General features: G+C 52.1%; 1 protein-coding gene across 1 annotated transcript in view; it reads left to right on the top strand.

The window, feature by feature from the left end:
• LOC132017563 (guanylate cyclase D-like) overlaps positions 1 to 13,122 on the top strand; it is a 34,701-nt gene that overhangs the window by 9,372 nt on the left and 12,207 nt on the right. The window contains exons 4-13 of the mRNA XM_059399387.1: positions 245 to 329; positions 1,004 to 1,100; positions 1,185 to 1,313; positions 2,698 to 2,778; positions 3,298 to 3,474; positions 3,708 to 3,864; positions 4,144 to 4,293; positions 7,697 to 7,845; positions 10,600 to 10,763; positions 11,188 to 11,380. Of these exons, the coding sequence (XP_059255370.1) occupies positions 245 to 329; positions 1,004 to 1,100; positions 1,185 to 1,313; positions 2,698 to 2,778; positions 3,298 to 3,474; positions 3,708 to 3,864; positions 4,144 to 4,293; positions 7,697 to 7,845; positions 10,600 to 10,763; positions 11,188 to 11,380 (1,382 nt within the window). The remainder of the gene's footprint in view (positions 1 to 244; positions 330 to 1,003; positions 1,101 to 1,184; positions 1,314 to 2,697; positions 2,779 to 3,297; positions 3,475 to 3,707; positions 3,865 to 4,143; positions 4,294 to 7,696; positions 7,846 to 10,599; positions 10,764 to 11,187; positions 11,381 to 13,122) is intronic.

The following is a 13,122-nucleotide window of genomic DNA, read 5'->3' as shown; positions in this document are numbered from 1 at the left end:
CCCAAGAACCCGGACAGAAAACACTAGGAATCAGTATTTGTGTGTGATGACCAGCGCACAGATAGGACATTCCCACTTGGAGGCCATTCTGAGTCTCTTCCCCTGGGGAGCGCCTGGGGTGGGGTTTGTGTTTCCATTTCCCAGAAAGGTCAAGGGGGAGGCTCAGGAGCTGGGGGGGAAAGGGGCCACTCTCCTTTCGCTGTTGTTACTGTTAGGACTCACATGTGCCCTGCTACCCCAACAGATGCGCAGTCCCCTGGCAGCCTCCTGGCTTTTGCCCTGGCCTGTCTCCTGGTCCTGGCTGGCGGGGCCCTCACGTGTCTCATCAGGTAAGACTCTGTCTACCCTGGAGCCTCACTCCACCCCTTGGTGCCCCCCCCACCCCCTCAAGGTGTCTCTTCCTTAGGCACAGTTCTGGCCATCCGCAGGAAACGTTCCTATCCTCCTAGGACCTCAGGACCACCCAGAACTCCTGTCTGTCCTAGAACCTTGGTCAGCACCCTGTCAAGGCTGGGGTGCCTCCCGAAATGTCCATTTGAAAGCTGGGGAAGAAGCCTGGGACTTCCCCCAGGACTGTACCTTGCTGAGCTTCAGGCTATGAACATGGACAATGAGGGCTTGACCAGGATGGCTCCCTGGGCCCTTCAGCGTTAAAGACAATTCTTCCTGGGTCTGAAGTTCTCTGTGCTCCCTGAGCCTTAGCCATACCTAGGAGGGCTAGGGCTCCACACCCCAGCCCTCACCCTAGGCTCTGATCACCCCAGAAAGCCTCCAGGCAATTTGGAACTTGTGAACTAGGGACCAGCAGGCATACTAGGCCAGGGGGCGAACCCTGAGCTGGGGCTGAGGGCCTCTTTAGGAGGAAGTGCTCAGCGGTGCCCTCCCAGCCCAGCGGGGGCTGCTGGGGAGAGGGCTCCTTGGCAGTGCAGGTCCAAGGGGGCTGGATCAAATTGGGAGTGACATGTGTATCATTTGTCCACCCTGCGCTTTCTCTGGCCTCCAGATTGGGCATCCAACAGCTGCAGCTTGTGCGGGGCCCCCACCGGATCCTGCTGACAGCCCAGGAGCTCACCTTCATCCATCGGCCCCCGAGCAGACGGGTAGGTGGGGCAGGCCCCGGGCTGGGTGGGCAAGCCACTGATGGAAGTCTGGCCCAGGCCTTTGCCCATGCCTGCTCCCTGCAGAGGCTGAACGTGGACAGCCTGAGTGAATCAAGGAGTGCGGTGGACGGCGGAAGCCTGAGGTCGGTGGCCCAGGGGTCAGCGAGGAGCCTGCCAGCCCCCCAGGAACCCAGCAGTGTGGCCGTTTACCAGGTGAGGGCTTCTGTCACCCCAACGTCCAGGCCTGAGGAGCTGGAGTCTGGGAGAAGGAGAGGGCACCCACAGCCTCTTGGGGCTTGGTATGCCCTAGTCCATTATGGAACGGGAAACTGAGGCTTGAAGAAGACAAGTGACTTTCCTGGGTCCTACAGAAAATCAGTGGCATGGTAGGAGTGAAAAGCAAGTCTCCCAGCTCCCAGTTTACATGGTTTGTGACTGGACCTTGGGAAGTATCCAGATCCTGGCCACGTGGGCCTGAGCACTCCGGACATGGGCCCACCCCAGGGTTTCTCTCATGGGGCCAGCCTGGGTCACCCTCCTGCCTCTTTCAGCAAGGGACTGTGAGATTCCAGGTCCCTGAGGTCCAGAGGTGTGGGCCAGCACCCAGCCCCAGACTCTGCCTCTAGGCAGAGCCTCGCCACCAGCCGATAGGAAGGCTGCGAAGTCAAAGATTAGACCAGCAGGATTCTAAAGTTGCTGAGGACACTGTGGCTTCTCAGCAGCTGGGTTTTCAAGATCGACAATTCACTGGTGCTCCCATCCTCATATTCTGTGACTCAGGGTCGAAGAGCTGGGCTAATGAGTGACATGAGGCTCACGCTCCTTCTTTTCCACCTTCTCTCCAGCAGAATCCCGCCTTTTTTCTTTTATGCTAAAAGGAGGCTTTAATGATGTACACAGCATGTTTTGTCTGCTCCTTTGAGTTAACTGATGGGCCATGTGAGGCTAAGGAGGCAGAAGCCCATCAATGACAGAGGACAAAGGGCCAAGGCTGCAGCCAGCTCTGGGCAAGGCCAAGGCGAGGACAGAGCCCTGGGCCAAAGCTTCCTTCTCTTCCATCCTCCCCTCTCCTACAGACCCTGGGTCAAGCACCTCCCACCCTACTCACTTTGCAAGCTTTGGGGTGTTGTGGGTACCTGAGGTCTGTAGAGTAAAGCTAACCTTGAGATTGGGAACTAACATGCTTTATATACACCAATTGTTAGCCTCTGAGGTGTCCCTCATCTGTCCTCACAGATGGCCTGGCATCTTAGCTGCAGGGTAGGGCAGAGATGGAACTGAACCTGCCATCCTCTCCCACCCCCAGTGGGTAACATGAGGCTCAGAGAACCAAAGTCACACATCCAAGTTCACAGAACTAGACAGTGGCAGGGTTAGGACTGAACTCAGGTCTGTCAGCCAAAGCCTGGCCCTTGGCTTTGCCCACCAAAGTGAAAGTCTAGCCTCGGTTTCCACCAGCCATACTCTGCCTGGCTTGGAGCACGCAGAAAAGAATAAATTTATGGGGAAGAAGCAAGGCCAATAGACATGGAGAGATTTACCCAAGGTCACAAAGCTGGGGACCAGCAGCAGTGAACTCTTGTTCTTCGTCAAACAGGGAGAGTGGGTGTGGCTAAAGAGGTTTGAAACGGGCACTGGCCCTGAGCTGCGGCCCAGCTGCCTCAGCCTCCTGAGAAAGGTAAGACTTATTTACCCATGATGTTTCCACTTGGCTTTTCATCTGCTCGTTCACTGAACCATCATCTGTCCATCCATCCACCCATCCATCCATTATCCATCCACCTATCCGTCATCCATCTATCCATCCATCTTCCTTGATCCATCCATGTGTCTATCCATCCATCCATCTATCCATCCATCCATCCATCCATCATCCATCCATCATTCACCCATCCACCTCTCCATCATCCATCTATCCATCCATCTTCCATCATGCATCCATGCATCCATCCATCCATCCGACCATCCATTCATCCAACCATCCATTTGTCCATCCATCATCCATCCATCATCCATCCATCCATCCATCCATCCATCCACATATCCATCCATCTATCCATCCATCCAACATTTCTGGTGCCTCTCTGTGTTCTGCCCTGTGCTGGGTGCTAAATACTGGAAGCCCAAATGTGGACTGTACCTGGTCCAGCCTTTGACAAGCACTTGGGGGCTGGTACTGTGCCCTTTGCCCCAACAGATGCGGGAGCTGCGGCATGAGAATGTGGCTGCTTGTCTGGGCGTCTTTGTGGCCCCTGGGGTCAGCGCTCTAGTGCTAGAGCACTGTGCCCGGGGCAGCTTGGAGGACCTGCTGCGGAATGAGGCTCTGCGGCTGGACTGGACATTTAAGGCCTCTCTGCTGCTGGATTTGATCCGTGTGAGAACCCTCCCTGGGTTTGGAGCTGGGGGGCCATGCAGAGGGCAAGGAAATAAGGGATGCTCAGATTTCCAAGACCTGGTCTCTTTCCACTTTGTCTAAGAAAAACTTGAACAGTGTGGGAAACAGTGAGAAGAGGCAGGAAGGGTTTCTAGGGTCTGTGGGATTCGGAGAGGACCAGGGGCCCCTTCCATTCATCACAGGCCTACCGGACAACCGTTACGTCCAACTAGGGTATGCGCTATCTGCACCATCGGCATTTCCCCCACGGCCGCCTCAAGTCCCGCAACTGTGTGGTGGATGGACGCTTTGTTCTCAAGGTTACTGACCATGGTTATGCGGAGCTCCTGGATGTTCAGCGGGTTCCCCGGCCCCGGCCAGCCCCAGAAGGTCAGCTTGCGGGTAGGCAGGGGCCACCAGTAGGTTCTGGGGTCTCTGTTTCCATCGGATGCTTATGGGGCAGGTGTGGGGGTGGGAAAATGTCCAACCTTCCAGCACTTCCCCTGGTATGACCTTGAGTTGCCCTAGGCTCCTTGCCTGGGAATGGGGAGAACAGAAGCACCCACATCCTCCTGGGCAAGGACACCATATGTGTCAAGTGCCCACCCATCCCTGCCCAGGTTGGAGGTCAGTGGGTGAGGACAGTGTGGCCCTGCCCTGTGACTGCAGAGTTGCTGTGGACAGCTCCGGAGCTGCTGCGGGCGCCAGGGGCGCCTGGGCGGGGCACCCTCAAAGCAGACATCTTCAGCATTGGCATCGTCCTGCAGGAGGTGCTGACTCGAGGCCCACCATACAGCTCCTCGGGCCTCTCTGCAGAAGGTACAGCATCCCTGTTTTCCTTCCATGGCCTTCCCCTGGCTGGGGTCCCCATGGTGTTGGGGAGCCCAGTGGCCATCAGGAAATCCAGCCCTGGGAATAACCACACAGACATGCTTGCCTGGTTTGACAGTGAGAATTGAGTTTCTTTGTCTTAAGGCAGGCAGCCTTTGGCAGCTCTGCCGAAAACGGCAGTGACCAGCTCCAGGGCTGAAGACACTGATTTTGGGGAGAAAACCTCCACCCCTTTCTACCTCTTCCAGGGTCATCGCTGCATCTTTGGGGGCTCATGCTCTAACCAACCCCTTGCTTAGTGGTGACTTTGTGCTTCTACAGACCTCAATTTTCCCTAGCTGCTTCACTTACTTACTACATGACTTGCCACAAATCACCTCCCCTCTCTGAGCCTCAGTTTTCTTATCTTTGAAATGGGGTGAAACAAAAAAAATGGGCCAGACATCTGGCCCATGTCAGATGTGGCTGGGCTGGGCTGCTCAGTATTTGGGCTTGCTTCTCTGCCCACGTGCGGCTCCTTCAAGAGCATCTCATCTCCTTCAAGGTGTGCAGGACCCACACTCACACCTTCCCCATCATCCCCTGGTCTTAGACATTTTCTTCTCTGACCCCAGTGCCAGGGTCCAACTTCAGAATCATTTCTTCCACTTCTGTGTTCCCTGTCAGCGTGAGCCAGATCCTGGGCTATTCTTCTAGCTGTCCCCCTGCTGCCTGTGTCTAGTCCCAGGGACCTGTCCCCACAGATGGCCTGGCATCTCAGCCGCAGGGCAGGACAGAGATGGAACCGACCCTGCCATCCTCTCTCACCCCCAGTGGGTAATCTTTAACTCACGGAAGGCCTGGCTCCCTTCCTTTCTCCACCAAAGCCCTGCTCAGTGAGTAATGAGCATTCCAGGCCCCAAATTTATGAGGTGGAGGAGTGGGAAGGAGAGGAGCCTTTGTCAGGCCATTTGTTCAACACCCCTAGCAGTCCGGCCCTCCACATTCACCCACCAGGAGAGGGGAGACCAGCCAGTTGGAGTGTGTGAGCCTGGCACCCAGGGCATGGCCCCTCGGGCCTGGACTCTGTGAGGTTTTAGGGGAAGGAACCAGGCCTGGAACTCTTGGACGGTCACCACTGGATTGGGCTGCGAGCCCAGGCCCTGCTACTTCCTGGGGCAGTGTGTGTGTGGGGGGGTGGGGGGGTGACTTCCCTGGGCTCAGGGAGGAAAAATGCAAAGAGCACAGGCACTGGAGGAAACCGACCTAAGCCCAGCTCTGTGCCAATCTGCTTCATAACTTTGAGTAAATCGCTCTTAGGCTCTAAGCCTCAGTTTTGTCATCTGTAAAATGGGGGGACCATGTTGCCTGCCTCTCAGAGTGGTTGTGAGGGTTCAGTGAAATTCTTTAGACAAAGGGCCTGACACCTTGTAGGCCCTTCATAAATATTTGCCCAAGTGGTTTTAAGGATATGATGATAGGGAGAACCCACATTCTCACCTGACTTCCCAATTTAGATCCTCCTTGCTCTTAGAAATAACATCTTCTCAAGATCCTGTATGTGTGTGTGGGGGGGGGGGGCACTAGCAGCTTCCAGAACTCTGTCATGTGCATTATTCCCCTGGACAAGCTCGTAGTTGGGGAGGGCAAGTGCATTCTTCAGGCAAAACTGAGTGAGGCTCAGAGAAGGGAAGGAACTTCTAAATGGAAAGCAGTGGGTCAGGGCTTTTGCCCTCAAATCTTCTGGAGTCACCCATGGAGCATATTCCAACAGAGCTAGGCATGGCTGGTAAATCCTGGTGAGGCCTTGGGTGTGGACAGCAGGTCTGGAATGGTAAGGGAACATGGGACCCGGCCTGGCCTGGGGGGTAATTTTCAGCACGTTCACGTCCGAGGACTCCATTTTAATGGCAAAAACGTTTGGAGCCTCACATGCTGCTATTTGGTTTTTAATATCCACTGACTGAGACAATACCCGAAGACAGAATCTGCTCTGAAATCAGCAACACTTTGAAAGGCATTTGTATTTTGAAATGTATTCATCACAGCCTCATCCAAAGACTTCTGCAAATGAGTTGTATGGGTGTGTTGTGTATTATTGATTCCGTATGCGCACCCTTCTTTGTAAGCATGTACAGCTTTCTAGACCCTGTACCCAGAGGCCCTCAAGAGTCTGAGGACTGCGGGCTGGAAGCCTCTGGGCAAAGAAAATCATGCCGGAAGAGGTCAGGCTCACATCAAGAGTTTGCTTTTTACTAGCCCTGTAGCTGTAGGGGAGCCACTTCACTCCCAGGAGCCTCAGTTTCCCTATCTGTACAACGAGGCAGGGACTCATGCTCTCTCCCCAGCAAGGGGGCCAACAAGGAGGGGGGGGGGGGGGATTGAAGTCCAGAAAGAACCTTCTCCTCATGGGCACCAAGGGCTCCCAGTTCCTGGGCCAAGAGAGGGGAATCCCAGTCCTCCTCAGGGGGACTATACCTCTGAGAGCCCTAAGGAGTCTGGACTGTTTCATGCTCTTTTTATATGTGAGTAAACTGAGGCTCAGGGAGGTGACATAACTTAGAATGTGCCTGGGTGATCTAGAAGTCCTTTCCTGATTTTAGCCCCACTTTTTCCCAGGACCCTTGTGATCTCTCAGCTCCCCCCAGTGCTCCCAACAGCTTTCTGAGGCAGAGCTATTTCAAGCAGTTGTTATCTGGGGAAACTGAGGCACGGAGTGATGGCAAGTGGCAGAGCCAGAACTAGAACTGATCTGTTGGACCTCGACTTAGACTGGCGGTCTTTATTACAGGGAGTGGGGATAGGAAGATCATGGTAGGGGCTGTCTTGGGAAAATAATAATGATGACGATAATGAAAGCAGACAGTCTCGTTCTTCCACGGGGAACTGGCACCAGAAAGTCTCCAGGTGGCTGGGCTGGTGGAAAGAACCACGGCATCAAGGTTTCAAGCACATGGGTGGTCATCACGGGCAGGGAGCAGCAGTTGGGTTTGGGGGTGAGGGAGAGACTGGTAGGTGCTGGCCGCCTAACATCCATGCTCTCTTCCCTCTACACCCCTTTCAAGAAGGCAGTTTATTAAGCTAATTTCACAGATGGGAAGACTGAGGCTTGGAGCAATCTCTGGTCTTTTCCACCATCTTCTAGAGAGGTCATAGCAGACCCAGAATTCAAAACCCGCCCTTCCAGCTACTAGCGTGAGACCCTTTCCCTGATCACATCCTGGACTCTCCTGGGTCCAGTGGCCAGCATGTCCTGGGGTACAGAGCAGGGGAGCCAAGGAGTACTCTTAGGGCCTGATCCCTGTACCCCCAGAGGCCTCCCCTGCCTTCCATCTCAGAACCCCAGGCCAACCCCTTCCCACAAGCCTTGCTGGGGACCTTGAACCTATCATCCACATGCTGTTTATTGCAGAAATCATCAGGAAGGTGGTGTCACCCCCTCCCTTGTGCCGGCCCCTGGTGTCTCCTGACCATGGGCCACCCGAGTGTATCCAGCTGATGGAGCAGTGCTGGGAGGAGGCTCCGGAGGACAGACCCAGCCTAGACCAGATCTACACCCAGGTCAGTGCTCCCCAGGCCAGTGCTCTGAGAGGTGAGGGGCTTCCCCAAGGTGACTCAGGGAATGAGAGGTGGGGCTGGAATTTGTGAGGGGCCTCGGGAACTACAACAGGATGGGTGAGGCAAGTCCCTACGAGTTTGCAGGGTAGAGGTGGACTGTGTGGGCCTGACTGAGCTGGCTAATGGCTCCCATGGGGCCAACCCACCAAACCTGAGGTGACAGCTTCATGTCACACCTTTCCACCCCCACTTTCCTGGCCGCAGTGGCATGTCGCCAAGGAGAGGCTCAGCCAGCAAGACGGGCATCCAGACAGGTGATGAGGGAGCGAGAGCCAGGAAGACAGACAGGAGAAATGCACGGGTGTCCTCTGAGAGCCCTTTCCACATCCCCTGACTTCCCACATCCTCTCCCCACCTCAGCTCTGGCATCAGGGGTAATGTCCCCATTCCACAGATGAGAAATCTGAGTCTCAGAGTAAAATGAGCTCTCGGGGACCACAGTGAGGGCGGGTAATAGAACTAGGACCAGCAGCCAATTCCTAACACCAGCCTGGAATTGATCCAGGGATCAGAGATCACCGTCACCAGCAGTGGGTGACTGGGAAGACAAATGCTGCCCAGGGCTCTGGGGCAGAGAAGGCAGGGATGGGCACGTGAGAGAGAGCATGAAGGTGAGGATTACCACGCTGTTTGGGGGCTAAGGGTCAGAATGCCTGCATTCACACCTACACAGCACTTTACCTCCTTGACCTTGGCCAAGTTGATTGCTCTATTGAGCTTCAACCTCCCTAAAAGCTGCCTGGAAAGACTAACTCTGGCCCGACTTGTCATACTTGAGTGACCATCAAGTGAGAGAACAAAGTTAAGAGCGTGGTGGTTCTCTGAGAAAGAAAGCGAGTGAGGTGTTGAGAAAGAACGATAACCTCGAAGTCAAAAGCCCTGGGTTCATGTTCGCTTAACATTGTTCTGGGAGTGCCAGCTATAATGCAATTAAACAACAAGATGAATATTAGAAAGGAAGAAGAAAATTATTGCTATTTGCAAATCCTAAGATAGTGTTCCTGGGCAACCAGAGGGAAAACAATGGAAAACACATCCCAAATTTTAAAATAATCCAGTGGGGTGGCTGCTGATAAAATGAACACATGAACGATCTCAGTTCCACAATTATGAGATCCTTGGCAAGTTATTTTACCTCTCAGACCCTTTGTTTTTTCATTTGTATAATGGGGGCCTTCCTTGTGGAGGTGAGCTTCTGGTCAGCCTTGTGTCCTTGGTGTCTCAAGGTCAGCAGCTGCCAAGCCCACCCCGACTGACCTTTAAAGCTTACAGGAGCACCTGGGTGGCTCAGTGGTTAAGCCTCTGCCTTCGGCTCAGGTCATGATCTCAGGGTCCTGGGATCGAGCCCCGCTTGGACTCTCTGCTCAGCAGGGAGCCTGCTTCCCCCCACCTCTGCATACCTCTCTGACTATTTGTGATCTCTGGAAAATAAATAAATAAAATCTAAAAAAAAATTTTTTTTTTAAAGCTTACACCTCTGCTTTTAATGGGCAATACAAAATAGGTGTGTGTTAGGGACTGCTGCTACTCTCCACTTTACAGATGTTTGGTTGAGAGAAGTGGTATTAATGGAGTTGGATATGCACACCCCCACACACGCACACCCACACACATGCACGCACACACAGTAAGCTGCTGGACTTAGACAGCAATGGACTCCTTCACTTTGACCATCATTAATTTGCTTCTTCTCTGACTGCACTTTGGAAAGGTGCAAACTGGATTGGGGAAGGTTCTAGTAAATCTCCTTAGGGAGCACACTGCCATATTTCCTGCAAGATAGTCATTGAAGATATGATTTATGACCATATGTGACTGTCCTCCTATGAAGACCTAAGAGGGATATTTCCCTCTGTTCAGCAACTCGCTGTAGCTGTGTTTCTATTGAGCAACCAATTTAATGCTCCACTGTTTCATGGACTCTGTGGGTTTTGTAATCTCTGTTTCCCTCTTTGTTTTGTTGCTAGGAAGCTAATATTCAAAATTGGGATCAACGTCTAGCATGCATTTTGCTAGACCAAAATAGCATGTATTTTTCTCCTTTGGTCCCAGTGTCCTTACCTATTTATCATTTTTTTAAGTTGTTTTTTTTTTTTTTTTTGAACAAGGAAAGAAATAGGTACAAATGGTTATATATGTAAATAATCTACATACATCTTTTCTACTTAACCATCTGTCCATCCATCCATCCAACCAACCAACTATCCATCCATCCATTCATCCATCCATCCAACCAACCAACTATCCATCCATCCATCCATCCATCCATCCATCCATCCATCCATCCATCTATCATATCTACCCATCTATCTAACCATCCATCCATCCATCCTTCCATCCATCATATCTACCCACCTGTCTATCCATCCATCCATTTATCTTTGAGAAGAACAAAGAATTTCTCTTCTACAGTATTTTTGTGAGAACCAGAGCACGAGGGTGAGAGGTAATGCTATGCTGGGCATAGGCTTCTTCCTGACTACCTGCCTCATAGGGAACTAACTTACGCTTCCTCCCAGCTGTCTGTGCTTTTCCTTGCCAGAGCTGCATTCCTTGACTATTCTACATCTGCTCCCCACCAGTGGAGCTCCTCCAGGCAGGGACTGTGTCTACTTCATTCCTGTGGCTGAGGTTTCCAACCTGAGAGCAAGTGCGCTGACCTTCATGGATGAATTGGGATGTTTGTTCCATTTTCAGTTCAAAAGCATCAATCAAGGCAAGAAGACCAGTGTTGCTGACTCTATGCTGTGGATGCTGGAGAAGTATTCCCAGAACCTGGAGGACCTGATCCAGGAGCGGACTGAGGAACTGGAGCTGGAGAGGCAGAAGACAGAGAGGCTTCTCTCTCAGATGCTCCCTCCGTGAGTGGCCGCTTAGGACTTAATTGTATCTCTAATTTTGGTGGCTCTGAGCATGGCACCTACAACATAGTTGCATAGGCTCACTAAATCTGGGTTCCATGAACTCGTTCAATTTGTTCATTGTTTATTTATCTAGCACATTTTCACAGAGCCCTTATATGTGCCAGGCTCTATTTAAGTATTAATCCTGCTACCTCACTCCCTTGAGAACAAGGAGAGGGCAGTGTCCCCCAACTGACTTCAGAGGAAGTAAAGTCCAGAGAGGGACAGGTTTTTGGTGGAGGGCAGCCAGGCCACAAGCAGACCTGACCCAGATGCCCTGATGCTCAACCGAAGAATTTCCCCCCAAAATCCCTCCCTCACTTCTGAACTGTGGGAAGGGGGTCCTCCCACCTTGTGACTCTGGTCCTTCCCATTCCTTTAGGTCTGTGGCAGAAGCTCTGAAAATGGGGGCAGCTGTGGAGCCAGAGTACTTTGACCAGGTCACCATCTACTTCAGTGACATTGTGGGTTTCACCATCATCTCAGCCCTGAGTGAGCCCATTGAGGTCGTGGGCTTGCTCAACGACCTCTACACATTGTTCGATGCTGTTCTGGGCAGCCACGATGTGTATAAGGTGAGGAGACTGGGAGGCTGGTATCACATCCCTCCTTCCTTTACTATTGTGTTTGTGTCATGCGTTTACTTCCTGTCATTTATTTGTGTGTTTTTATCAGTTAGCTATTGCTGCATAACAAATAATACTGAAGCCCAGTGATGTAAAATTATAAGCATTTGTTACTTCTCACAAATCTATAGGTCAGCTAGAAAGTTCTCTGGGCTCAGCTGGACCACTCATACATCTGTGGGCAGTGTGGGTGAGATAGGAAGTTCTGCTGATCTTGGCTGGGCTTTCTCACATTTCTGGAACCTTGAATAGGACAGCTCTGGTCCACATAGTCTGTCGGACTCAAGCAGGCCCATTGGTATTGTTCCCATAGTGTGGTAGTGTTCTGAGAGAGAAAGCAGAAGCACAGAAGCCTCTGGAGGTCTAAGCCAGGATTGGGCACATGGCTATTTCTGACATATCCTATTGGTCAAAGCAAGTCAAAAAGCCAACCCAGGGGCACCTGGCTGGCTCAATCAGTAGAACATACAATTCTTGATCTCAGAGTCATAAGTTTGAGAGCCATATTGGACATAGAGTTTACTTAACAAAAGAGGCCAACCCAGATTCAAGAAGGGGGAAGATAAACCCCACCTGTGCTGGGCAAGGGCCAAGAGGTGAGTCATCTCCCATGCCTCCCCTCCGGGACCTCTCAGTGCTATAGATGAAAGATGAAGATAACCCACAGTCAAAGTGATGATCAAGGCAGGCAGCAGAGGCTGAGAGGGCCCCCAATCCAGCTAGGGATAGATGTGTAGAGTAAAAAGCAAGAAAGGCTTCCTGGAGGAGGTGCTCTTCTCCTAGTGTTGGGCAGTCTGGGTATGGTGGCTCCAGGCAAGCCGTGGGGGAATAATGTGCCAAAGCTGGAGCCTTGAAAGGATGGGCCTAGTGAGTATAAGGAATGCTGAATGGGTTGTAATGGCTGGACATGAAGTGGGCTGGTGATGGAGTGGGTGGTGCCTGGGGGACACTAGAAAGAGGAGCAGGGACAGAGCTGTCAAGACCTTACATGATCTAGTCCTTGTGCATCTCTCCATCCTGGGTTTGAGTCCAAGGTTGGCCACCAGCATCAGTGTAGCTTAGGCAAATGGCTTCCCCTCTCTGGACTTCCATGTCCTCACCTATAAAACAGGAATGATGACTCCTGTTTTACAGGGGGTTACAGATAATGGGTGGATCCTATCCCCCTTGAGGAAGTGCTGTGTAAACCGAGATTGTAGAATTGACTAGCGTCCTCTCCCTCCCTGCCTGCTGTGGGAACCCCACCCCAAATCTGCCCCTTATTCTGATGCAGTTGCTGGAGGTCTTGAGATGCTTTAGACACAGTGAGGAGGGTGGGGAGGGAGCTCCCCAGAAACCACCACACTCAGACTTCAGTTTTCTTTTGTGACCCACCAGTCCTTTTCCAGCTACAGCCCTCCAGACAGGCAGGGACAGGGGAGGGCCAGGCCCTGGGGCAGAAACCAGGATGGGCAAGAGGCCTGGGCAGGAAGTTTCAGAAGCGGTCTGCTGATAGCACTATGTACTGTATCCCAGGAGCAATAATTGCCAATACTTACTGAGTGCTTACTCTTTACAGGACTCTAGTCTGAGTGCTTTTTATGTACTAATCCATTTAACTATCCTAACAATCTGTGAGGTAGGTAATGGTGCCCTCATGTAGAGAGGAGGAAATGGGTGTTTAAGGGACGTATCTAATTACAAATTTCCAA

This window comes from Mustela nigripes, chromosome 1 (assembly GCF_022355385.1).
Source record: "Mustela nigripes isolate SB6536 chromosome 1, MUSNIG.SB6536, whole genome shotgun sequence".
Classification (NCBI taxonomy): domain Eukaryota; kingdom Metazoa; phylum Chordata; class Mammalia; order Carnivora; family Mustelidae; genus Mustela; species Mustela nigripes.
Note: the sequence above shows the minus strand (reverse complement) of the source record. Positions and strands in the feature narration are given on the sequence as shown.